Consider the following 26,500-nt stretch of genomic DNA (forward strand, 5'->3'; position numbering starts at 1 on the left):
CGTTGTAATTGATGATGTGAAAATAATCCAGGTCACTGCTCTGTGCAACAGAGGTTCAGAGTTTTCCCTATGATGCTATTCTTGTTTTTCTTTGTATGTTGAAATGTTTATGTTGATGTAAAATTACTCAGAGGCCTTTATGTAGTACAGAGAACAGACTGCTATATTGGGAATTGAGAGGACCGGAGTTCAAATCCTTCCCCAGATGCTTACTAGCTGTATGACCCTGGACAAATCCCTTAATTTATCTCAGCCTCAATTTCTTCATCTGGAAAATGGAAACACTAATACCAGCCCCCTCAATGGGTTGTGATGATGATAAAAGGAGATAACATACACAAAGCATTTTATACATCTAAAGCACTACATAAATGTTATTAAGATCACAGTAAAAATTGACAAAAGAGGTAAGTTGAGTTACAAAAGAACAAAGTATCCTAGTGGTTCACTTTTGCTTTCCAATCATCTAATACGTACTGGATGATTTTATTTAAACCAATGTTATTTTCTTAACATTTCGTTATTTTTCAGTTACACATGGGAACCACTTTTGACAATTGTCTTCTGCCATTTTAGGAATCAGATTTTCTCCTCCCTCCCTTCCCCTGCTTCCCCAAGGACGTAAAGAGCCCGATATAGGTTTTATCAGTACTTTCATGCCATGTATATTTCCATATTACTCATGTCATGATCGAAGACACATATCACACATACAGTAAAAACCTCATAAAGGAAATAAAGTGGAAGATGGCTTGCTTTGCTCTGTGCTCAGTCTCCACATGAATTATTTTGCTAAATAGGTACAAATTCAACTATTTTCATACCACTGAAGGGACTCTGTTTTGAATGTGGGGGTCTCTTAAATTTCAGGGCCCTAAGACAAGGGTCCTGTTGCGCTACCCTAGTTTGACCTATTCTCCATCACTCACCAGCTCTGCCACCTTTTCATTCATCATGGGAAGGGGGGGACTCTCTACCAGGCAGAGGAACTCACTCACTCACCTCTTTGTCAATGGTGCTCTTCTCTCTGACCAATTCCTTTATTCTCTGGTTCAAAGCCTTGGCCTCTTCCTGGTGGGTCTCCATGGAAGCGTCAAACTGGACTTGGAAGGCCTTCAGCTCTTTGCCAATTCTGGCTACCGTGTTCTGTGAAGGACGAGCAGGAAGGAGAGAAGATGGGATGTCTCTGAAGTGTGGCATCGAGCTGCTTCTGCTCGAGGTGGGGATGGGAAGGGCTCTTCTTTTTGGAGAAAGCTAGGGAGGATTGGGGACAGGGGAGGCCCCTTGTCCAAGGGTCTCATGCCTCTGTAGCCCAACTGCTTTTGGCTTAAAGCAAACAGAATGATGCGTCAGAGTTGTGGGAAAAGCACTCGATATGGTACCAGAAGGTCTTGGTCAAACTCCAGTGCCGCCCAGTTCTTTTTGTTATTTTCATTTTTGGTTGGTGCTCTCTGTTGTTAGGTCATATCTGTTTCTGAATGTGCCCCTCTCCATCCAACTCTACCCAACAGCCTGCCTTTAGCAAAGATTCAAAAAGAATCTGACCTCCCATAATTCCTAGCTGTGTGACCCTGAGCAAATCACAGAACCCCATTGCCTAGCCCTTACCGGTCTTCTGCCTTGGAATGAATACTTTGAATCCCTTCCAAGACTGAAGATAAGAATTTAATAAAATGTCATTGAGAGATCTGAGTGGCTCAGTGGATAGAGAACCAGTTCTGGAGTTGGAAGGACCTAGGCTCAGATGCTTCTTAGCTATGTGACCCTGGGTAAGTCATTTAGCCCTATTTGCCTAGCCCTGGTCCTTCTGTCTTAGAGTTGTTAGTAGGACAAAAAGCAAGAGTTATTTTTTTATAAGAGAGATAGAAAAAAATTAAAATCTGCCCTTGACCCTTCTGTGATGTGAGGCAAATCATCTCACAGTGTTGGGTCTTGGAAGTGTCTTGGACAGAGCATTGAGTTTGGAGTCAAAGATTCTGGATTCGAATTCTGGCTTTGTGACCTTTGGCAAGGAAGTCCTTCCCTTTCTTGGGATTTGGGAAAGGTTGGGGGTGGGTCAGTTGTCTCAGGTGTAAAATGAAGGGGACCTCTAAGGACCCTTCCAATCTCTAACCCTCTATCAGCCCTGCTGGCCTGCAGGATTCCATGAGGGTGTCTCCATTAGTAACCTCGATAGGCACCATGTTGGGTAGTGGACAAAGAGGTATGCTCCCTCTGAGTTAGGGAGACCTGAGTTCAGATTCTGCCTCTGTAATACACTGGACAAGTCAGTCCTCTGAGTGCTCCAAGTAGCTACTCTCCCTCAAAATAGCTACAGATCTGCATTGGCAGAGAAGATTTCCTCCTGGAGCTCCCTCCACTGATGATATCATACGTGGTAGGAAGAGGGAAGGTAGTCCTACAATATAAACTCATTGGATCACAAGCTCTTGAAGGCAAGGGCTAGATCTCATTTCGTCTTTGTCTCCTCTGAAGGGTAGAATGATGAGATCTAGCATTTACATCCCCTCTTCTAGGTCGTCTTCCCCCATTAGAGTGTGACCTCCTTGAGGGCAGGGATTCTGTGTCTGTATTCCTAGCATTTGGCATGAACCCTGGCACATACATTGTTGACTGACTGATCTTCATTATCTTCCTGTGATAGAAGAGGAAACTAAGACAAAGATTAAGTGACTTGCCCAGGGTCACACAGATAGTAAATGTCTGAGGTAGGATTTGAATTCAGGGCTTCCTGACTCCAGGTCAAGAGCCAAGGAAAGGAGGTAGGTGAAAGTAGATAGCCGTCCATTTCAAATAAAATATTGTGAAAATATAGAGGAAAAGGAGATCAGTTATGGGGGAAAGGGTAACCAATGGACAGCCCAGCTGCTGATTTTCTGTGTGTGACACCAAGCATATGGGGCGGATCCCATGCAAAGTCTTTGGAGGGCAGGGACAGGAATCATGCAGGATGAGCAGGCTTTGAAGAGTTAGAGGAATCTGCAAAATCGAGACAATCCTGGCCCCCTCCGAGCATCTGAGGACTCCCAGGACCTCCTTAACCTTAATAGCCTCGCTCCCACCTCTTCTCAGCCTCACTGGACACTTTTCTTCTTCCTACACTTGGAGAGCGAGCCTTCTCTCTGCTCCTCACACATGTATCTCACCTCCTTGCACTTGCCCTGGCTGTGCCCCATGCCTGGAGTGCACCCTCTTACCCACTTCTGCCCCAGAGAGAGAGTTCCCCTTTTTCTTCCCAGCTCAGCTCAAGCCCTACTTTCTATGTGAAGCCTCTCCCCACTTTAAAGGTCTCCTTCCCCCAACTCCCTTGGATTAATTTTCTTTCAATCGATTCTCTGCTGCTGCCTCCCCTATTAAAATGTAAGCTCTTGTGAGAGGGGATTGTTCCCTTCATTGTATTTCTCTTAGCAGCAGGGAGCACAAAGGAGGCCCTTAATAAATGCTTCCTGTTGATTGATTTATTGCCCAAGCAGGTGTGTCATAAATATTTGTTTTATGGAGCTGAATTATGAGGGGATATGCCAGCTGAGTGGGAGCCCAGGGCATACCGAGAGTATCTAAACATCGATAGTAACGGAAGATTGCACGTGGGGCCAAGTGAGCCCAGAGCTTGGGCAATGGGCCATGTGACTCAGATCTTCCAGGATTGAAGAAAAGGACAAAGTGATTGGTTTCCCCCATTGTCTTTGGTCAACCCCAGATTTTCCTTCCTGCTTTTCAAGGAGAACTGCCTGGAATTCAGAGAATCGTAAAAGGTAGAGATGGAACATGACCTATTACATCATTCAGGCCCCTTTTACTCCCACCCCACCCCCCTTGCCAAGGAAGCATCCCTCCCTACCGAACAATCCCCCATGGATTGTCTAGACCAAGTATGAATAACTCCAACGACTGAGATTCCAGCTCTGTCCTTGGGAGGTTATTCCAGACTAATTGACCTTATTGTGGAGAAATGTTCCCTAATGTGAAATCTCAATTTTATCCTCACTAAGTTTCATGCTGTTATTTCCCCTCACCGGATCGCGGGTCTCCCAAACTATACTTCTTCTGTGATGCTCAAACATGTAGGACCTTTGGACAGGCAAGAGGAATTGGCTGGGACCCTCATGGAGACCACTGGCTGTTGGAGAGACATGGCCTAAGTTGGAGAGGTCCCAGGATGATGGGACACCATTCCTTGAGGCCTAGTGCTTGTTAGAAGCACTGGGAGAGCCATTCTTATAGGGTTCTAATACATGGGATCTCATGACCGAGGGAAGAGCTAGCCCAGATGGGCTGGGAAGCAATTATGAACAAAACTGGGAATGATTCCATTGAGGGAGAAGAGATGTGGACGCACAGGGAACTCATGAACTCTTCAGAACCTACAGATGGAAGCTGGAAACAAGCACAGGTAATATGGGAAGTGAACAGAAAAGAGGAGACTGGGGCCGGGCAGCTAAAACTTGGGATGAGCTCGACCTGGTGAGCAACATGTAGGGATGTGAAACTGTTTTGGAAACAAGGAGAAGGAGAGAGGACAAGGATTACTCCTCCAGGAAGATGGGCTGGGGATTAGAAAGAACACAAGATGGCGGCCAAAAGGCAGGCCAAACCAATTATCCCTTGGCTTTGTTTCCTCTACTATCGAATATTAGACTTGGACTCCAGCAGAATGTAAGCTCCTTGAGGGCGGGCATTGTTTTTCTTTCTGCCTGGCACTAGTCAGCACTTCATAAATTCTTCTTGGCTTGTTGCTAGGGAAGGGCAGAGCCACAATGACTAAGAAGGAATTGACATTCCAGAGCCTAGTGTGATACGGTGTTTCAGAAGGATCGCACCATCCAGAGCTGGGTTCAAAGAGTCCAGGATTAAGGAGGTAGCCATCCCCCGTCCTCTGCCCTGCTCAGATGGCATCGGGAGTATTGATAGGTTCTGGGCATGCCCTGTTTAGGAAGGAAATTCTTAGGGCTCTGAGTTTGAGGTGGAGTGGAGAAGCTCAGGGAGGTCATGATAACTGTCTTCAAGCATCTGAAGCTGTTATGTGGATGCCAGGTCAAGCTTGTTCCATTTGGCCCTTTGAGGCAGAACTAGGAACAATGAAAAGAAGCTGTCAGCAGGCAAATTGATTTAGATGATCCTTTTCAGGAGAAAAAGAGGAGGACCTTCACCATGTGGGAGGATCCCCCTGGGACAAATTGATGGGAGTATTTGGATGAGAGCCAGACAGGGTGGGGAGGCAGAGGTGGACTGAGATGCTTTTGAGAGCTTAGGAAAAGCTAGGGAGCTCCATGGATAAACACTGGGGTTAGGATCAAGAAGACCCGAGTTCATATGCTCAAAGGGCTTTAAAAGACTGTCTGCCCTTTGATCCAGCCATAGCACATAGCATAGGGTTTGTGCCCCAAAGAGATAATAAGGAAAAAGACTTGTACAAGAATATTCATAGTAGCCCTCTTTGTGGTGGCCAAAAATTGGAAAATGAGGGGATGCCCATCAATTGGGGAATGGCTGAACACATTGTGGTATATGTTGACGATGGAATACTCTTGTGCTCAAAGGAATGATGAACTGGAGGGATTCCATGTGAACTGGAACGACCTCCAGGAAGTGATGCAGAGCGAGAGGAGCAGAACCAGGAGAACATTGTACACAGAGACTGATACACTGTGGTATAATCGAACGTGATGGACTTCTCCATTAGTGGCAATGCAATGACCCAGGACAATTCTGAGGGACTCATGAGAAAGAATGTATCCACACCCATAGAAAGAACTGTGGGAGCAGAAAAGCAGAAGAAAAACAACTGCTTGATCACATGGGTCGATTGGGGATATGACTGGGGATATAGACTCTAAACGATCACCCTTAGTGCAATTATTATCAATAATATGGAAATAGGTCTTGTCCAATGACACATATAAAAGCCAGTGGAATTGCTCATCGGCTATGGGAGGAGGATGGGGGAGGAGGGGAGGGAAAGAACATGAATCTTGTAACCATAGAAAAATAGTCTAAATTAATTAATATTAAAAAAAAAAGAAGACCCGAGTTCAGATTCTGGCCTCACATACTCCCTGGCTGTGTGACCCTGGGTAAATCACTTAACCACCTATTCACCTCAGTTTCCTCATCTGTTCAAGAAGGGTAGAATAGCACCTTCCTCCCAGGGTTGAGCTCTTAACTCTGTGCTTGGTGCACAGTAGGCACTCTATAAATATTAGTTATTATGATTATTATCTCAGATTCCTCTGAGTTATTACTGTAAGACTTAAAGCTGCCTCAGAATTGAAAGGGCTGCCTCTAGAAGGAGTGGCCTCTAAAGGTATGGTGGTCATCTGTTGGGCTGTTCTGGAGGGATTCTTTCCCAGGTATGGGTTGGCTGAGGTGATCACCGCGTCTTACCGAGTAGCTGAAGTTCTGTGATGATTAGTGAGATGGAGAGATGGTCATTTCCAAAGGATTCTTCCCTCCCAGGGGACCGAAATCATTTACAGATGAGAATACTGATCCATAAATTGTGGCTAGCATGAGTTACTGAAGGACTTGAGATGAAAAAAAAAATGATTTGCAAGAAGGGGAAGAAGGTAGATTTTTCAAACAACAAGTTGGTGATTTTGACTTTGGTTCTTGGTAAAATTCTAGTCTGTATCGTTAAAGGGATGGTTTGTGATGACTGGAAGGGCCAGAGGTGAGCACTGAGAACCAGCATGGGTTCTTCAATAGGGTAGACTATTCTCATTTCCTTCTCCAATAGGGTTACTAGACAGGAAGAGCAGAGGAACACCATGGATACAAGAAGCCTTTGTTACAGGAAGCTGTCTGACAAAAGATCGGAAGGTATTTGTAGGGATAGTATGGAGAGATACAGCTGGCTGACAGTTTCATGGCTGAGTGGCTGGACCCAAAGAGTGAAGATCAATGGAGAGAAGCCTCTGGTAGAGATTTTCCATTGGCTCTGTCCTTGGCCCTGTTTGTTCAACATTTTTTATGCTGATCTGGATCAAGGCAGAGACAGATAATACCCTTATGAAGCTGATGATGACAGCGCTGGAGGAAATAGCTAAAGCTTTGGATAACAGAGCTGAGATTAAAATAGATCACAAAAGGCGAGAGTGATGGAAGGAATCTAAGAAGGCTAAATTTAATAGGGATGAATAGGAAGTCCTACAACTTGGCTTAGAAAAATCAGCTATTCAAGAACAGGAATTCTGGTCCATGTGAAAATAATCTGGGGGTTTAGTAGCCTGGGCTAAGCTGGGTACAAGTCAAGATCTTGACATGACAGCAGCCAAGCAAAGTTAAGGTGATCTGAGGCCGCCTTCCTAGATACAGAGATTTGGGAACGGGGTGAGTAAAGTCCTTCCATCCCTTCACCTGGCCAGATGACGTCAGAGTATCCTGCTCAGTTTTGGAGGCCAGATTTTAGGAAGAATATCGATCGGTAACGGGTGACCAGGAGAGCAGGGCTGTTCCAAACCTGGCTCCACCAGGATCAGTTGGAAGAATGGAAGATCCTTCAGCCTGGAGAAGGCAAGACTTCCTTGGGATGTTAATGCCATTTGTCCTCAAGCATCTGAAGGATTGGGCTCCCAGGTTATTAGATTGAGAGCTGAACGGGACCTCAGAGGCCAAATTCCTTATTTTACAGATGAGAAAACTGAGGCACGGGGTCACACAGGCAATATCTGGCTAAGGCACTACTATAATGTGGAAGAAGGAGGAGACTTGCTCTGATAGCCCTCAGGGAGCAGAACCAGGTAGACGCTGCCAAGAGGAAGATAATTGGCTCAGTCTAAGGAGAAACTTTCTAACAGTTGATAGGTGGATGGCATGTGAAAGGCATAGGACCCAAGCCTTTATGGTCTTTCCTTCTGCAGACATAAAACATTTTTGCAGTAATTGAGCCCAGCTTTGGGGTGAGGCACAGTCGACCTGGGGGAGGATGGCACACTGTAACCAGCCCGGCCCCATAACTCCCCCCACCCCTCCCTATGGCACCATGCCACCATAGAATGGAAACTCCTTGAAGGCAGGAACTGATTCCCTAGCATTAGCACAGTGCCTGGAACACGAAAGGTGCCTTATGAGTGGCTACTGGACAGAACTAAATGGAATATGAGCGCTCCCTGCCTCCAGTGGCCTGAAATGGAAGAGTCTAGACCTAAAACTAGACTATCGAAGAAGCAATGGGTAGAGTGGGCCAGGAATCAGGAAGATCTGGGCTCTTATGCCGCCCGAGACCCTGGTGAGCTGTGTGAGCCTGCCCGAGGGACTTAACTTCCCATTCCTCAGTCTCCTCATCTTCAGAATGAGGGGCTTGGATGGTGACCTCTGAATCTCTTCCAGCTCGATTCAGGTTCCTATGTTCTTCCCAGAACAGATGCTTCCCCCAGGCCTAGATCTGAACAAGTCACTCATCTTCTCACAAGCCTGCAGTGGATCCCAGCTACCATAGTTGGGCATGACAGTTCTTCCACAAACTGGTGCCTCCCTCTTCTTCCTGCCTTATCTCTTATTACTTTCTTCCACATGCCTTCTATGTCAGAAGTAGTGGAGCCCAAGGACAGAGGGCTCGATTGGGGTCAAGAAGATCTCAGTTCAAATCCCGTCCCTGACATTTCTTAGTTGTGTGACTAAGGCAGGTCATGTAGGCTCCCTGAGCCTCAGTTTTCTCATCTGTAAAATGGACATAACCATACCTAGAATATTTGCCTCCCGGGTATGTTGCAAGGCTTAAATGAAACCATCTCTGTGAAGCACTTTTAAAGCTTTAAAATGCTATAGAAAGGTTCATTATTGTCCAGTCAAACTAAGCCATTCGCTGTTTCCTCTCTGTGTTCCATCATTTCCCCACATCTATAGATTTGCTCACCTGGGATTTGCTCATGCCCAGAATGCCCTTGCCTCGGCCCAATCTCATCTGTTCAATTCACATCTTTCCTCGAAAGCCCAGCTCGAAGGACACCATTTTGAAGAAGCTTTCTCTGACTGACCCCATCTAGAATGGCTTTTGGGGTAGCCCAAAAGGTAGCACCACAGAACAAAGTGCAGGAGGTGCAGGAAGTCAGGAAGTCTCATCTTCATGAGTTCAAACCTGGCCTTAGTCATTTACTAGCTGTGTGACTTTGGGCAAGTCATCTATTCCCATTTGCCTCAGTTTCTTCATCTGAAAAATGAACTGGAGAAGGAAAATGGCAAACCATTCCAGTATCTCTGCCAAGAAAACCCCAAATGGGGTCATGAAGAGTCGGACAACTAGAACAACTGGACGATAACAAATAATGGCTTTTACTCTCTAGGTCTCACAATACTTTGAGCTCTCACATATTAGAGCTAATTGTGTGTGTCTTCTCTCCCTGTTAGATTAGAAGTTCTATGAGGCAGGGGAATGTGTCTTTTCTTTTTTAAACCCTGACCTTCTGTCTTAGAATCATTACTGGGTATTGGTCCCAAGGCAGAAGAGCAGTAAGGGCTAGGCAATGGGGGTTAAATGACTTGCCCAGGGTCATCTAGCTAGGAAGTATCTGAGGTCAGATTTAAACTCAGAACCTCTGGGACTCTCTAGCTTGACTCTCCATCCACTGAGCCACCTAGCTGCCCCATTTATTGTTCCCAAACATCCAGCACAGTAGCCTGCACACACAGGGCACCCAATCAGTCTCATTGAATCAACATTTGCTGAGTGGCATCATTTAGATATAGAAATAGACAAAGATTGAGCCTATATTAAGTACCTACTATGTGCCAGGCACCGTGGGAAGAGTCAGGAATACAAATAAAACTAAAATGACTGAACAGTCCCTGCCCTCAAGGAGCTTATATACAAATAGGGAACGACAACCCAGAAAGGGAAGCTGGGAAATGGGGAGAGAGCAATGGCGCCCATGATTAGAGAGCCAGGGGCTGACCCAGGGGACAAGGGGGCTTGGGGGTAGGGGGTGGCTACTTCCTTAGTGGAGCTTCTAGGGATGAGTTTGCTCCTCAGAGGGGGAGGTTGGAGGGATGGAGCTGCCCCCAGCATGACTAGACCTTGGAGGCAGAGATGGAGTGGTTCAGGGAGGCAGGATTCAAGATGAGCTCAAAGTGATGCAGACTTGTCTGGGAGAGGGAAGGGGGAGGAACACGTGTATGTCATAGGACATCACTTGGGGGAGGACTTGAGGCAGCCACTCCGGGTAAAGTTAGGTCTCTGGAGACAAGGGCTGGGAACGACGGCCTCTGCTCACTCCAGATGGTCAGCCTGGACTGTCAGAGTCAAGGTCCGGGGCATCCCCCTTGCTTTTAGGATGGAGAATCACAGAATGTCAGCAGAGAAGGAAGAGCCCAACGTGCTCCTCTTCATTTCGCAGAGGCACCTGGCTGGTGACTAACAGGGCCGGGTCTATGTCTTTGTTTCTTTTTAAACCCTCACCTTCCACCCTGGAATCAGGACTGGCTCCCAGGCAGAGAGCAGTAAGGGTTGGCAATGAGGGTTAGGTGACTTGTCCAGGGCCACCCAGTGAGGAAGTGTCTGAGGACACATTTGAGGACTATTTCTTTAGGTCTTTACCTATTAGCTGTCACGTCTGGCCATGCAAGCAAGGGACTGTCAGACCCAGCCTGAATCCTCTGGGATAGATGGATAATATAGTCCGCTTTTTTTGAAGTCACCACCCGTCGGGCCTTGGGCGAATTACCTCTCTGGACCTCACTTTCCCTATCTGCAAAATGAGGCCGTTGGGCTCAAAGACTCCCAAGTCCCTCTCCAGCTTTGCCTATGATCCTACAGCTCAAAGAGGCACACAAATGATTTAATTCGGTGAGTTGGTGGGGGAGCTGAGACGTGGACCGATAACGGGATCTGCCCATCATCACACAGAGACTCTGTGGTCGAGCCAGGAGGCAGCCGGATGGCTCGGTGGACAGAGAGTCAGGCCTAGAGAGAGGAGCTCAAATGTGGCCTCAGACACTTCCTAGCTGTGTGACCCTGGGCAAGTCACTGAATCTCCATTGCCTAACCCTTCCTGCTCTTCCGCCTTGAAACCAAGACGCAGTAGGGATTCTAGGACGGATAAGGGATTAAAAAACCAGAGGAGCCTCCCGTAGAATGAGCCAGGAGGATGGCCAAGCTTCCATCTTTGCTGGAAACACAACTTCCGTCTTCGCCATAGTTGATGAATCCTTAGCATTTCAGGGATCCTGGCTTGGTCTACCATTTGGATCCCCCAATTCGGGCCTCACAGGCGCCCACAGAGCCTGGGAGAGTCGGGCTTCCTGGGCCTCTACCTTGCTCTGGCCCCTCCAAGCCGCCTCCTCTCTCTGCTGGGTTGGCTTCCTCTTCCCTCCTTCCTCCTCTCTCAGGGCTTAGAGTTTCCACGTTCAAAGCCGGAGTGGTACGGGACCCTGGCGTCCGGGTCCAAGGCCCCCAGCGAGCAGCTAGTGGGCTGAGAGCCCGGCAAGCGATGCCAAAGCCAGTGAAAAGAGAACTCTGGCTGCCAGGAAAGCTCCACTTGGGGCCGAGGGCTCCATCTCAAAGGGCTCATTAGCCTTGTGCCGGGGGCGACACGGAGCCGGGCCGGCCAAGGAAAATGGGACGAAAGGATAAAAAACAAAGCTGTAAACCGTCCTGTCAGCAACTGGGAAATCTCAGGGGCGGAGGGAGGCAGGGCGCGAGCCTCCGCCTGAAAGGTCACCCTCTGGGCTCGGGCCACCGGGATTCCATGCAGAGCGGGCCGGAGGGCTCCAGGAAATCAGAGCTCTTAGGCAAGACCGCTGGGGCTTTGGCTGCTCTTCTTCTGGGGCCAACAACTCGTTTGCTGGGCTGCAGGCTACACCAGATTCCCCAAGGACCCGCGATCCCGGGCCCAGCATGGAACTGGATGAGGAAACTCAGCCGCAGCATCCGTGTCCAGCACCCAATTGCAACATTCTTTCCCCTCCAGATAAGCCAGGGCAGGCGGTCTGGACACCCGCCTTCTTCTGTCCACCCCAGGGATCTGGGATCAAATCCTCACCCTGGGGGCAAATAGCCTCCCTGGGCCTCCGTTTGCTCATCTGTAAAAGGGCCTCTGAAGTCCATTCCAGCTCTTCATCTATAATTGCAGGATGGTAAATTAGTGCAGAGGAAGCAGCGATTTGTGGGAAGAGTTAGGCAAGAGGAGGCAATGATGGGCGATCAGGAGGAGGCTCCCTTGGGGACCTCCAGTGCTTAGCACAGTGTCTGGCACACAGGAGTGACAAAATGAAGGCCACGATCCAGGCTCGAGGATGGAGGCAGGGTATAGGCAGGGCACTGGGCGTGTGTGTGAAGAGGGAATGGCAGAAAGGGAGGTCAGGGTCCACTGGAACCTCCTGGGTGGTGTTCCTCTCGGGTGCTCGTCTGTGCTGGACACCGGGCAAAGCTTCTCCTGCTCGGGCAGGCTGGTCATGGCCAGAGCCCTGGGGTTGGCTCCTGAGCTCGTACAGAGGACGGGCGGGCTTTCCAAGATTGTCTGACCCAGGCCTTGCACTCTTTGGAAGATGAGGATGTCCAAAGAGGGTCCGAAGCTGGCATATTCCAGGCTCGTGCCACTACGGTGCCCTCCCAGAGGACCCAGGTTCACAGAGGCTGCTGGAAGAGACCATGGTGCCTTCCACCCAGGCCTGGACAAGGGGTCACACAGCCTTCACCTGGAGACCCCCGTGACTCAGTGGGCCCCGAGCTCCTTCTGCTTCTGGACAGCTCCAAGCTTGCAGAGCTTCCCTCACCACTCAACCTAAATCTGCCTCTCATGGCTCTAGGCAGGAAGGGCGATCACGCACCCTTCCCTCACTTCAAGGCTTCTCTTATCATTTTACAGATGAGGAAACTGAGGCTTAGAGAGACTGACCTGCCCAGGACTGCACCATTAGCAAGTATCAGGATTTGAATTTGAGTCTTTTTGATTCCAGCTCCAAGCCTCTTTTCCCTAAACCACCCTACCTCTTCAGCCTCAGTTTCCTCTGTTAGAAAACAGGAAAATTCTGACTTGTGCTACCCACCTTCCATGGGTATTGAGATCACTGAGAGAGCTTATGCAGGTGAGGAGGCTCCGAAGAGTCGTTTTCAGGAGGCTGGGGCTGGGATACCCCAAAGGGTTAAAGATGGAGAAGGAAACGAGAGGCTTTTCAGGTGCCCAGGACGCCTCACCGCCATTGGAGAGCAGCCTCTTCTCCTTGGCCCAGAGTGTTTGGAAAAGTTGGGGCTTTTGTTTATCGCAGTGTGGGGAATGGAGCTTGTTTATTTGGGTCCTTTTGTGGTTTCTAAGTAGTCTTTCCAATTCAAATGCTTTTCAAATGTGTTCGGGTTGGATTAAAAAAAAAATCTTTTTGTAATTGCCTGTTTGCTTTAAAGTATGATGACCCCCTCCAGTTCAGTGACTTCCTTTGAACTGATCTCTCAAGTGAGTTAAACCCAAGTGATCTCATGCATACATTTATTTCTCTTTTTTCTTGGATTCATTTCAATCCAATAACCATTTACTAAGCCTCTACTAAGTGCCAGAGACCATGCAAAGCACAAGGGATGCAAAGTCAAAACCCCCAACTGTCCCTTCCCTCAAGGAGCCCATCATGGTGAGAGAGGGGGAGGGGACACAGTGTGAACCCCAGAAAAGCAATACAAAGTCATTTTAAGCAGGAGAGAGCACTCACAACTAGAGGATCACTCAGTCAGTTATCAAACCTTGTAAAGCTCCTAATGTGTGTCAGACTCTTCCTAGCTGTGTGATCTTGGGCAAAGCACTTACGTCTGTTTGTCTAGATCCATGTTGGCAAGCCTATGGCACACATGCTGGTGTGTGCCAGAGGGGGCTGCTCCCTTTCCCCTCTCCACAGGCACCTCAGGACATTTCTCACATCACCAGCATCTCTGCCCAGCAGCCCAGTGGCAGTGCTTTCTCCCTCCCCTGTCTGGGCTCACATGGGGCATGCGGGTTGCAGTTTGGGCACTCGGTTTCTGAGGTCTTGAAAAGGTTCACCACCATTGCTTTAAACCATGATAGTGAGCTCTTTAGGACATTATGGAAGATGCAAGTAAATATAACGAAGATCCAGAACCTCAAGGGACTTGTAAATGGAATCAATCAATAACTCAATCAATCCATAGGCATTTTTGAGTATTCCTAAATGCTTACCATGTACCAGTCCTGGACACAACAATGGAAACGTCTCTGCCCTCAGCAAGTTTGCATTCTAATAGCGAGAAGACTAACGCTTGTGAAATAACAGACCTCATTTTAAAAATCGGTGGTAGGGGTTGACATCACTAAGAATGACGTTCCTAGAATCTCACAGCCACTTAGCATCAGAAGTAGGACTTGAACTCAAGGCATCCTGACTCTGGGAGCAGCCATCTACCTTTGGTTCTATGCTTCCATGCTTAGTACTAATGTGGGAAAACAAGGAGCGACAAAGTTAAAAGTATACCGTTTGTGGGGAGTTGAAATCTGTGTAGTGCCTCTCCCCTGGGGCTCTCCCCTCCGGCTTAGCCCATATTCCAATCAGCATCCTTTCTCTGTAAGGCAGACCTGTATTTTGCAGAGCCAGTGGGTTGCCCAAGCAGAACTGGAGCGTGTGGCCTGAGCTCACCTTGTCTTGCTCCTGCCGCCTCAGAGCTTGCTGCTTCACTCGTTCAGCCTCCAGCTTGGCATCCTCGAGTTCCCGTTGGGTTTCGAGGAGCTCCTCATACATCACATTTTTCTCAGTTTCCTTTAGAGATAAGGCCTAGAAGTGATGAAGGAGCAGGTGAGGAAACCGGGTTCTTGATCTGTGTTTAAGTGATTCAGAAGAGAAAAACTAACCTAGCCTCTGAAGGGAGAAGGGAAGGACGATAGTCATGAGAATGCACTTCGGTGTTCAATCGTGCTCTAGAGTAACAGAATAAGGGTTCCAGACCCCAAAGCCAGAAGAGAAGGAAACGGAACCCAAATAAAGGAGTCTCTTTGTCAAGCAAGCAAGCATATACTGCCTGGGAATTCTGGATCACAAGTGAGTTGAGGGAGCCCGCCTTCAGACGAGAGAATCCGAGGAGTGCGGGCTGGAAGGACCCCCCTCGTGCTCCTCTACTACCGACCTCTGCTTTACAGATGAGGAAACCAAGGTCCCTAGGAGGGAGATGATTAGTCCAAGGTCACTCAGACAATCAGAAGAAGGGGAACTCTAACTTGAGGAAATCGCTGCTGCGCTCTTGAGTTTTGAACACAGACAGGTAGAAATAACAGAAGGCACGTTTAGAAAAGAGCTTTTTAAAAGGCTACCTTGAACAGTGGAGGGAAAATCACTGAAAGGCTAAACATAATTGTCTTAACAGACCTGAGCCCACGAGATCTGGGAGTGGTTCAATGTGAATGGAGCCGTTCTCAGGGTTTCAGAAATGATCTTTATCCATTTTAATCGGGCCTGGGAGAAGCCCCTCAGATTCAGACCCATGGGAGTTGGTTATAGGTGACGTAGCACCCATCTATGCCAAGGCAAGCCGTTCTCTTACATTTTGCTTCTTAGGGAGTTTTTACTGTTGATGCCTCTTTTGTGGTGACCCCATTTCCGCCCCCCCCATCTTCTCCAGTAGATTACCCACTCGTTCATCCCTTCTCTCTCGCCAATTCTCAATCTCTTCCCAGCTACCCGCTACTTCCCTACTGCCTCCAAACATGTCTTTCTGTGCCCCATCCTGCCGCCACAAACCCTCACTCAATGGGATTCTGTCTCTCTTCCCCCTTTCCCGCTAATGTCCACAAGAAGGAGGTCTACACCTGGTCTCTCCACATCCTTTTGCCTCATTTCCTCAACCACATCATTCATCTGAAACAGCTCCTCCCAGAGTTACCAATGATATATTTACGGAGCAAAGCCAGGGGCCTCTTCGCAATCCTTATCCTCCTTGACTTCTCTGCAGCATCTGACACTCTGGATCGCTCTCTTTCCAATATTCTTTTCTTTCTGGATTTGCTTGCCCCTGCTTTCTCTGGTTCTCCTGCTCCCTGTCTGCATACTCCTTCGTTGGATCTTAAAAAAGATTGTGCTGCTGGGCCTTCTCATGTTCTCCCTCTATACTATGTCCCTTGGTAATCCCAATGACTCCTGTGGATCCAATGAGCACCTCTCACCTGACCCTTATAGCCCTCCCTAACCTCCTGATCTGTCGTCTTACTTCTCCAGCTGCTTATTAGCCATCGCAGCCTGGATTGACCGCTGGCACCTTACACAGAATGTGTACAAAACAGAATTTACTGTCTCCCCCTCCCCTCCCCTTCTTGCTACCTTCCCTCTTGACTGTTGGAGGTACCATCGTTCTCCCAGGAACGCAGGCTTGCAAGCTAGAGGTCATTTTTAGCCCTTTATTCCTTCTCACTTTCCTCTCCCCCCTATCCAAGCGCTTTCTACATCCTGGGGATTCTTCTTTCTTAACATCTCTCACGTTGGCCCCATCTCTCCTGGGAACCTGCTGTCACCCTGGTTCAGGTTCTTCTCACCTTATGCCTGGGCCATTGCACTTGCCACTAAGAGGGTCTTTGAGTTCCCTCCTACTCAGATTTGAATATTGGGAGTTGGTGGGAAGGTTTCTGGTTTGACTAATGGCAATTCTTCGCGATCAGACATTAACCATAGTGCTCCTGGCTGGAATTCTTTAAAAATTAGGAAAAAGAAGCAGTAGATAAGTAGACTATAGAATGTCAGCTCCTTGAGGGCAGGCACCATTTGTTGGTTTTGCCTTTTGTCCCAAGTGCCTAACTCAGGGCTTGCCTTTGTCATTTGGGGGGTAGGATGGGCGAGAAGAGGTTGTGTTTAAACCTGTGATTTCACCAATTTCACCAAGATTCCCAGTGTGGAAATCCCATTCCCAATATAGATGAGCAGTTCTTCCAGGACTTAGAGCCCGAGAGACTTGCCTGGGGTGCACAAAGTTAGAGAGCACTCCAGGTGAGATAGCCATCACCTATCTGAGGAACTGAACCCACGCCTTCCTGGCTTCAAGACCGGCCTTGGGTCTACGATACCATATTGCTTTGCCCACAGTAGGCTTTGTGGAATTGCAGAGAATATGAGTATCGGTCTGTCCTTCTTCACCTTCTGCTTCTCATGCTCCATTTGGAGAAGGCTTTCATCTCGCTCCCGTTTCACACTGAGGATTTTTTCATTTAGGTTTTCTCGTTCCGCTTCATATTTTGAGAGCAGTTCTTCTTTTTCCTGCATCAGTTGGTGTATGGCAACCTCCTTCTCTTCAGTCAATGCCAGGCACAGACTCTCCTGAGGAGTTGAGGCAAAATGGCAGGATAGATCATTAGTTCTAGGGCTGAAAAGAACGGAGGCAGGTGTTGAGGCTAGAAAAGAGCTGAAGGTAGGAATTGAGGTAAGAGGAGGGCAGGACAGGAGCCTAACTTGTGTGCCACTGAAATGTGACTTTTGTCAAAGTCATAGAATGGGAAGAAGGCAGGATCTGAAGTCAGTGGACTTGAGTTTGAATCTTGATTCTGTGGCTTGGGCATGTTGGATGGGAGATGAACGAGACAGAGGCATGGGTCTAGTTTTCAGAAGAGTCAGGCAGGATTCAAGGCAGAGAAGCATGAGGCACCTGACTAGAAGTTGCAGAGAGGAGTGAGAGAGTGTAGACCAGGGCTTCTTTAGCCATTTTTGTGTCATGGACTCCTTTCATAGTCAAGGAAAACCTGGGGAGCCCTTCTCAGATCCATGCTTTTTAAATTTCATAATTGAATGAGTTGATGGGAACCCTCAATTTCAGCTAGAAGTTAAGAAAACAAAGATTGCTTTTTACTATCTCAGTTACCTGATCACTTGAAATATATCCACGGGCCTCTTTAGGTTCTGTAAACCCCAGACTGAAAATTCCTGGTTTAAAGGAGAGAAGGAAAGAAGGCCAAAGCTAGAACCTTGGGAGAGAATAAGGAACCAGTGATAGAGGCTGGGAAGTAGGGAGAGATGTGAGAACAAGTCAGGAAAGCACGGGAAAGCCAAAGGGGGAGAAAATATCCAGTGGGGGGTGTAGTCCACAGTGTGAGTTGCTGCAGAGAATAAGACTTGAAAGAAGGCTGTTGGGTTTGCCCATTGGAGGCCGTTGTTGACCTACATGAAGGCAGTTTCAGTTGGATTTCAGGGGTAGAAGTCATGCTAGAAAGGAGGTGAGAAGAGCTTGGGAGGAATGGGGAAGATTAGGCTGGGTTGAATGACCGAGCAGGTAGTGAGTTTAGGATGGATGCTATGCCCTTACCGAATTGAGCAGGGTGAGGACGTTACCTTTTCTTTTCTCAGGCGTCCAATGTCTTCCCCGTGAGACAATGCTTGTTTCCGGAGGGAAAGCTGAGTGTCTTCTTCCATTTGGGCCATCTGCTGCTTGAGTAGTTCTGCCTCCCACTTCATCTTGGTCTCTTGGGTCTCCAGCTCGTTTTTTGTCCTCTCCACTTCCACTGTGGGGGAAAAAGATTGGCAAGATGAACCACCCCTGATGCCCAACTCCAACCCTGGTGGCTCTTCTTCCTTGTCTCTATGGCGGTTTATGATGTGAATGAAGGTGGTCCTGGGAGATCCTTCCTCACATAGGCTATGTGGAGGTGGTGGGAGGTACTGATTCCATAGACCCTGGAGGAGGAGTAAATTGGCAACTCTTCTACTTCAGGGGAGAACAAGTCCAAGCCACTGACTTCAGGAAAAGTCTATAGTATATATGGCATATGATTATGATGGAATACTAATGTGCCATAAGAAATGATAAACAGACCAATTAAAAAATACCTGGAAAGAACTGTCCAAGATAACGAACAGGGAAGTAAGTAGAACCAGGAGAACATTATACCCAGCCACAGAACTAATACTGGGAGAATAAACGGAGACTGTTATCTCCAGAAAGTGAGCAGAAAGATCAAACACGAAAGATTTCATTTATATGAATATGTTGGCTTCCCTGATGGTATCCTATTTGATTCAGGGAGGATGGGGAGGAGCTGGGACACTTGTGGACAGGATCTATTATGTACATATGAAGAAAAGTAAGCTTAACATAGATTTGTGATTTCATTTGTGTGAAATCTTTCTCTTTACATATGGAAATTTTTGTTTGATTTGGTTTTATAAATACTTGGAATAATAATAATAAAATATGTTTTTTTGATAAACAGAGGAAAAATCCCAAAGATCTTTCACCCCAAAAGACTAGAATTCAGAGCTGAATCTAGTAAGATGAAATCTCATAGGGATCAATGTAAAGTCCAATACTAGGGCACAAGAAATCAACGGCACAAGTACTGAATGGGGGTTAGGTGTGGCTGGAAGGAAAGTCACGAGAAAAAAGGGTGTGAAGGTCTCAGTGGAAAGCAACTTGAGTAAGCACCAACAATGTTAAAGTCCATCAAGGCTCAGAATCTGGAAAGGGAGGAGAGTACAGCCTGCCTTGGTCAGACCACATTTGAGGAGGCTCATGAGTTTTTAGATGAGGGTGACCAGTATGGTAAGAAGATCGAAGAACCTGTCATTTTAGGCTTGGTCGAAGCGGCTGGGGAGGTGGAGCCTGGATAAGAGACTGCTTGGAGGAGAAGTGATAACTGTCTTCAGGGATCAGAAGGGAGAGGGCTTAGTCTAATGTTTCTTGACCCCCCACACAGGGCAGAACTGAGAACAAGGGGAAGAATGTGGAAAGAGGCACGTTAAGGCTTGATGTCAGGGAAATAGTCTAGCACTTAAGCCGTCTCTAGGAGAATGGGCTGCCTCAGGAGGTAGTGAGGTCCTGCTCCCTGGAGGTCTTCATACAGAGTGTCAAGGATGGTAGATGGCAATTCCTGCTCTGAGATTCTTTGCCAGCCCACAGAGAACAGACAGAGTAGTCACCTTGAAGCACCTGCTTTGACAGGAGCAATCTTTGACATTCTTCTTCCAGCTGCTCCTTCTGGGTTTCCAGTTGAACCACCAGCTTCTGGGTGGAGAAGAGGTTGCTTTCCAGGGACTCCTTCTCAGCCCTGGAGATGGGGATCAAAGAAGCAAAGCTGATAATCCAGGCAATTCCCTTCTGATCTCTTCTGGTGAGAGTGTGGACAGACCTGAAATAGCTGATCACAGAAGCTCAGCTTCCAAACTGGGCAGGGAAGGTAGAGCTGATAACAATAATAGACATCTTACTAGGTCTTTACAGTTTGCACAATGCCTTACAGATGTCTCATCTGAACCTCACTATAGCCTTGGGGTGGGGCAGTGCTATTATTATTCCCATTTTACAGATGAAGAAATGGAGGCAAATAGAGGTTGTGACTTGCCCAGGATAACATAATTAGTAAGAGTATGGAGCAAGATCTGAATTCAGGTCTTCCTGATTCCTAGCTGATCATTATTGTCTCGAGCATAACACAGACTCCTCAGCTCGAGCTTTCCGATAGATTTCCCATGATTTCCCCTCATGCATTTTGACATTTCTGCCAAGCTGGCCAACTCAAGGTTCCAGTCACATGGCATTCCCCTTTCAGGAAGACATAAGAATGAAACAATTCCCTGCCCTCAAGGGGCTCACGTTCTCCTCTGGGATTCTGTCTTCAGGGAGACGAATAAATGAGAACCACATAAAAACAGGCGCAAAGTCATCTTGGGGGAAGCACTGACAACTTGGAGGATCGGGGAGAACCTCATCTAGGAGATGCCCCTGAGTTGAGGCTGGAGGAGAGCTGAGGGGAAGAGGGAGAGCATTCTGGGCCTGGAGTCAGGAGATGGAACGTTGTCCAAAGGGGACAGCCAGTAGGGCACGAGGAAGGTGCAGTCTGTCTGCAAAGGCCAGAGTGGCAAGGACCTCCAGGGGCTAAGGTGTCTGAGCTGGGAGTCAGTGGAGAGCCATGGAAGCTTTTGGGACAGGGAGATGGCATGACGAGAGTTGCCATTTGGCAGCTGCTGGAGGATGGATGGGAGAAGAGAGAGACTAGAAGTAGGGAGGGCAATGGAGGTGAGAGATGGGGCAGCCTTGGAATCAGCTTGTGAAAACAGAGACGACCTCCTGGAAGCAGAAGTAACGAAATTTGGCTCATGGTGGGTCTGGGAGTGTGTAAATGAGGTCATGTCGTCAGGGAGGGCTCCAAGGTTGTGAAACTGGGTGTCTGGATGAAGGGTGGTGCCCTGGAACAGGGTCACAGCATTAGGAAGCATGGGGGCAGAACTGGAACCCACCACCTGACCCTTCATCCCATGTTCTTTCCCCTGAGCTTTCCTAAGTTTCTCACCTCAGGGAGCCCCTTTACCTATTGCCTCCCCCTGTCCCCATGGCTTTTATGTATGCCCAAGGATATGGAGGTGACAAACTCCAGCTAACTCTGTCTCTGTGGGTGTGTCTTTGAACACATCATACCCACACTGGGTACACCTGAGGACAGTTATATGGATAACAAACAGTCAGATTTGTGCCTACATCTATTTATCAAGGACCTTAGATTTCCAAGAGCTGTGGGACGCTTCAACATGCGGTCAAAGAAATATAAAGCATCCTGACCAGGACTTGAACTCAGGTCTTCTGAGCCACAATCAGGGCTTCTTGCTCCCAAACCACATGCCTGGCAAGCTCTGAGGACCCTTGGAGTCAAGGAGGAAGAAGTCTTTTTAGAAAAAAGGAAGGGGAAAAATCTCTAGCAGCCTGGGAGCCGGGAGACCTAAGTTGAGACCCTGCTCTACTACTATCCAGCTGTGGGATCTGCTGCATGCTCCTCCTTGCCCCTTGCCTCAGTTTCCTCTCATAAAAATGCGGTGAAGGACGTGATCTTGCCCCAGTTACTAGGAGCTGTCAGAGGTCAGAGATGTGTCTCACACAATGCCTGGAATGTGCCTGGTATCTTTTTTGTTTTCTGGGAAGCCTGGAGTCTAGACAGTGAGCTCCAAGGGGAAGGGCTTGATTCCTGAGTCACAGGCTTGAGGCTCAGAGGAGGGTGGAGGGAGAGGGAGGAAGGAAGGGGCTGATGCTGACCAGGGGCATCTGTTATCTCCCATCCTACTGACAAGAGAGACACAGGGACAGATTTCTAGGAGAAGGAGAGACTCGCCAGCGCAGAAGAACCCAGGATGGGAGGAATGGTCAATGGCCTTGGGCTGGGGGAGCCCAGACACCAGGCCACAGTCATGGAACAGAGAAGCCAGTACGATAAAGAGAGTGTCAGCTGGCCATCCTAGCTAGACCCATAGTCACCATCCCAGGGCAGGAAGGAGAAAAGGAGGTCTGGAAGCTCTGAGTTCCGAGAGCTTTGCCAAGGCAAGGAGAAGCTCTAGGAAGGGGCTGGAGAGGAAAGGTCCTTCTTAGCCAGGGAGGCAGGGATACCCTGCTGCAGGAGCAGGGAGCTCACCCAGGAGGACCGTAGACAAGAGGTACATGCTTTACAGATATATGGACTGGGGTGTGAGTGAGAGGAGGGCTGAGCCCCCAGCAGCCTTGCCAAATGCAACCCTTGGGTTAGAGCTACAAAGCCATGAGCATGTCTTCCCTGGCAGGGGCTGACAAAGAAGAAGATTCAATTCAATGAGCACTGATTGTTTTCTCTATGTGCATGGCGCTGGGCTAGTCCCTGCCCTCAAGGGTCTCTGGTCCATTGGAGATGTTAAATATATGCAGAGAAGGAAATGGGAAATACCCAGAGAAATGTGGGGCATCGAGGAAGGCCTCGTGAAGGGACTGGTGCTTGAGCTGAGCCTTGAAGGGAACTAGAAGTTTCAAGAGGCTGAGGTGAGGGGGAGAGCATTCTACACATGAGGAATGGGATACCCAAAGACTTGGAGGGGAGAGAATAAATGAATGCCATTTGTCAGCGACTAGGGACAGCAAGCAGGCCAGTTTGACTGGAATGTGAAATAGGTGAGGGGGAGGAATGCAAAATGTCTGGGAACCAGTAGGAATTCTTTGGACTAGCTTTTAGAAGAGATGCTCTGTGAGCCAGTAGACTCAGTTTCCTTAGTGTGTCAAATTAAATAATGTCTAAGGTTTCTCCCAACCCTATCATTAGGGGATGGCATGAGAAAGTTCAAGAGTCTAGTTGAGCATTCTGGGAGTTTTGTTGGTTAAGAGATGGGTCGTGATCTAGGCACTGAGAAGAAGTCAAAATACCTGAGAGCAGCTCTCTCCTCCACTATGACTTGATTCTGTTTTTCCAGGGACGTGTGCTGCTCCACAAGTCTTGTTTTTTCATTGGCTATTTCTTCTTTTTCAAGTATTGTTTGCTGGAGAGAATCAGCCTGCATCTGTATCTCTTGTTGGCTCTGGTCTAGTTGCCCTTCCAAAGTATGCTTCTGACAGCTTACCTTTGAAATTTCAAAATGGAGGACAAAGGAAGGAAAAAAATAAAAGTGGAGAACAGGGAAGAGAAAATAAGAGTGAAGAGCATGGGAAGGAGAGATGAAAGTAGAGAATGGGAAAGTGAGAGAAAAGTAAAGAACAGAAAAATGAAAGAGAAATGTGGAAAACAAGGGACAGAGAGAGAAAAAATAGAGTTCAAAAGGGGGTGGAAAAGATATGACTGTTTCAAACAAAATGAACTACAAGGACCTAGTGGTTTTTAACAGACAAAAAGTAATATGCAAGAATTTGATGGAAGGAGACACAATTTAACAATTATAACATTAGATGTTAATAGATTAAACTCACCCATAAAATGGAAGAAAATGGAGAGTGAATTGGATAACAAGACCCCAGATTTACTGTATATCAGACACAAGTTTATAACATAAAGTTATATGATAGAACTAAAATGAGAATGTGCATGTCTCCTGCTTCTTGGCAGGGAAGTGATGGACTAGAGATTTAGAATGAAACATACATTTTCTAACAGGGTGAATACGTTGATTGTTTTTGTTTGATTATACTTTTTTGTTACAAAGAAATTCTGTTGGGAGAATGAGTCATTGGGTGTTGATAGAGACGCAAAAATGAAGTAAAGAGCATCAACAAAACATTAAAAATACACAGAGGAAAACAAAAAAAAATTTTAAAGGGGACACAAACAAACAAAACAATTTTGTTATTATGTTGTTAAATTTAATATGCACTTAAAAAGACAAACTGTACCTAATGGAAGCCCATGGGCTCTTATATAATCTTCTTTTTTGCCCTTTGTATTTTGAAATGTTTCTACTTGTTGATGATTAAGTTCATAATAAAAAAGAAAAAAATGAAATGAGGGGCTGGAATAAAAATGTAGATAAATCCACCCAACCAGAAATTAATGATAGTATTTTAAAATAAGGCCACAGGAAAAAATATTATGATGAAGACAGATAAGAAAACTCAACTACTCTTAAAGCATACCTAAAGACCCCTCCTGTAGGCAAAAAAATGGGTTTTTAAAAAGGGTAAGCGTGAGAGTGTGTGGGTGCTTGCGTGTGTGAAACTCTAAAAGGATGTTAGGACATCTAGCTTTGAAATGTGGAGAAAAGCCAAGAATTAAGAGATTAAGAACAGTAAGTGGACTCTAAGGACCTAAAACCCCCCATCTGCAAGGCTCTGAGAGTTTGTCCCTTTGGTTCTTGGGGCACCTCAGCACACTTTCCCCTCACCTGTATGAGCTGCTCATGCAGTTGGGTTTTCTCTTTTTGGAGCACGAGCATCTCTTCCTCAAGGTTCCCTCTTTTCTCCTCAGCCATCTGCAAGCTTTGATCCATACCCTTCTTTTCTCTTTGGATGTGGTCCAGCTCCTGATCTAGATGAGCAATCTGATTTTGAAGGCGGCTCACCTCTTGTTCCAGTTGCCACTGCTGCTCTAGCCACTGGTTCTTCTCCTGTTCCAGCTGCTCAGCCCAAAGAAAAACAAGGAGAATGTCTAGGGTGATCTAGAACTGCAGTCTATAGAGCCCGACTGAAGCACACAGTGGTTAGGAGGGTATATAGCCTAATTCAAAAGAAGGCGATGTTGACCCTTCTAGGCTCTGCCACTTTGTAAGCGTAAGCCTGGGTTCAAAGGGGGGAGTTGAGGAGTTCTTGCTCTGCTGCCCACCTTCCCCTGGGCTCTTCGTTCTCTCTCTGTGGCCCTTGCCTCTTCTCCTTCCCCTCCTCGAAGCTACCCTCTGGGAAGGTTATGAATTTAGCTATTTACACCTTAATATAAACTGAAATGATTCCTGTTGCCTCTCCAGAATCCCTGCATTTCCACCATAATCTCTTATTGAGGAATGAATGGCCTCGCCCCCTTTTAAAGGAATTTGAGGAAGGAGGCAGGGTGAAAGGTTGGCATTCGGAAAGTTCTCTGGATCCGTTGCCAAAGGCCATGGGTTTGAGTCTTGGTCTTCCAAGATCACATTTGTGTTTTGGTCCGGGTGTAGCCATGAGGCTTAGGGGAGGCCCAAGGGTCTTCCGATGGGCTCTCCACACGGACTCTTATTCTATGGTTTTCAAAGAAACAGATAATGGGACGTTTCCAAGTGGAAACGTGGAAGCAGTCACGGGGTCGTGTGTGCGCCTTTCAGGTTTCCTACTTACTTGTAGGATCAAGCGGTTCAGATTGACCTTGTCTTGAGCCAGACTTTCCGTCAGGGCCGCCATCTTGACCAAGGAGTCCTTTTGTTCTGTGTCTTTAGCTCTCATCTTGGTGATTAAGGACTCCAGTTCAGTGCTGTTGGCCTCTGCCTATATGGAGAGAAAACTGTCACGGGGGACTCTCGGGGGTCCCCACAGAAGGGAAACGGGAAACCAGAGCTTCATCCAAAGGGACCAGCAGTGGAGGCTCTTAGCTCGGAGCTCCGAGGGTGTGTGTTGCCGACTTGGATTCTCGGGACAGAATTCGGTGCAAGGCCAGTTCTGTTTCTATAACCCAAATATTTGGGCTGTATTTATTTATGAAGAAGGCAGTGCCCCCTCCTGGACTCCGTCCAAGGAGATTGTGTTACTGAAACAACAAAAGGGCTTCCCTGTTTCCCACAGCAGGGCCCCACACAAGGTTCATGTTACGGGGGGGGGGGGGGGCACAGGGTCCTGAGCCCAGCATCCCCTCACTGCCTGCCTTGCACTAAGACACTGTATCCATTGTCACTGCTGACGACTTTAAGAGTGTCGAAAGAACCGTCTTAGGCTGGCAGGGACTTAAGGAGTCCTCTTGGTCAGCCCCTTCATTGTACAAAGAAGGAAACTGAGGCACAGAAGGTGGGGAGAAGGATGGTGTTCCTTTGGGATTTGAGCTCCTGCTAGAAAGTCAATCTCAGGGAAGTGTGTGTGTGTGAGAGAGATGCTCCATTCAGAGTGATGTTCTCCCAAGGGCCAGACTCCAAACCCAGGTCCTCTCGCAGGGCAGTGAAAGGAGCGGGCCTGGACCTGAGTCTGCCCCCTCATGGTGTGTCCCTGGACAAGGGCCTTCCCTCCTCTGGGCCTCCGCTTCCTCCTCTGGAAGAGGAAGAGGCCGGCCTCAGGTCTTCTGAAGCCCCTTCCATGCCCGGATCCAGGGTCTGGCAGTCCAGCACTAGAAGGAGATGCCGGCCCTGGCATGAGGCCTCCCTCCACAGAGCCGGCTTCAGGCGTCCGAACCGGTGCCCAGCAAAGGCCCGAGGAGAGAGCCGGGCTGGAGGGACGGAAGCC

At 47.7% G+C, this 26,500-nt stretch overlaps 1 protein-coding gene across 2 annotated transcripts in view; it reads right to left on the reverse strand.

Annotated features, from left to right (window-relative positions):
* Positions 1-655: 655 nt before the first annotated feature.
* Positions 656-26,500, reverse strand: part of CROCC2 (ciliary rootlet coiled-coil, rootletin family member 2) — a 109,357-nt gene continuing 83,512 nt past the window's right edge. The window contains exons 16-23 of one of the 2 annotated variants that reach the window (XM_056808008.1): positions 25,412-25,558; positions 24,493-24,723; positions 23,048-23,241; positions 19,816-19,943; positions 18,232-18,401; positions 17,047-17,226; positions 14,569-14,703; positions 656-1,146 (exon numbers count right to left, since the gene is read on the reverse strand). In XM_056808008.1, the coding sequence (XP_056663986.1) occupies positions 991-1,146; positions 14,569-14,703; positions 17,047-17,226; positions 18,232-18,401; positions 19,816-19,943; positions 23,048-23,241; positions 24,493-24,723; positions 25,412-25,558 (1,341 nt within the window). In that variant the 3' untranslated portion in view covers positions 656-990. Of the gene's footprint in view, positions 1,147-14,568; positions 14,704-17,046; positions 17,227-18,231; positions 18,402-19,815; positions 19,944-23,047; positions 23,242-24,492; positions 24,724-25,411; positions 25,559-26,500 lie in introns of those variants that run through there. The other variant, XM_056808009.1, reaches the window with a different exon arrangement.

Source organism: Monodelphis domestica, chromosome 8 (genome assembly GCF_027887165.1).
Source record: "Monodelphis domestica isolate mMonDom1 chromosome 8, mMonDom1.pri, whole genome shotgun sequence".
Classification (NCBI taxonomy): Eukaryota; Metazoa; Chordata; class Mammalia; order Didelphimorphia; family Didelphidae; genus Monodelphis; species Monodelphis domestica.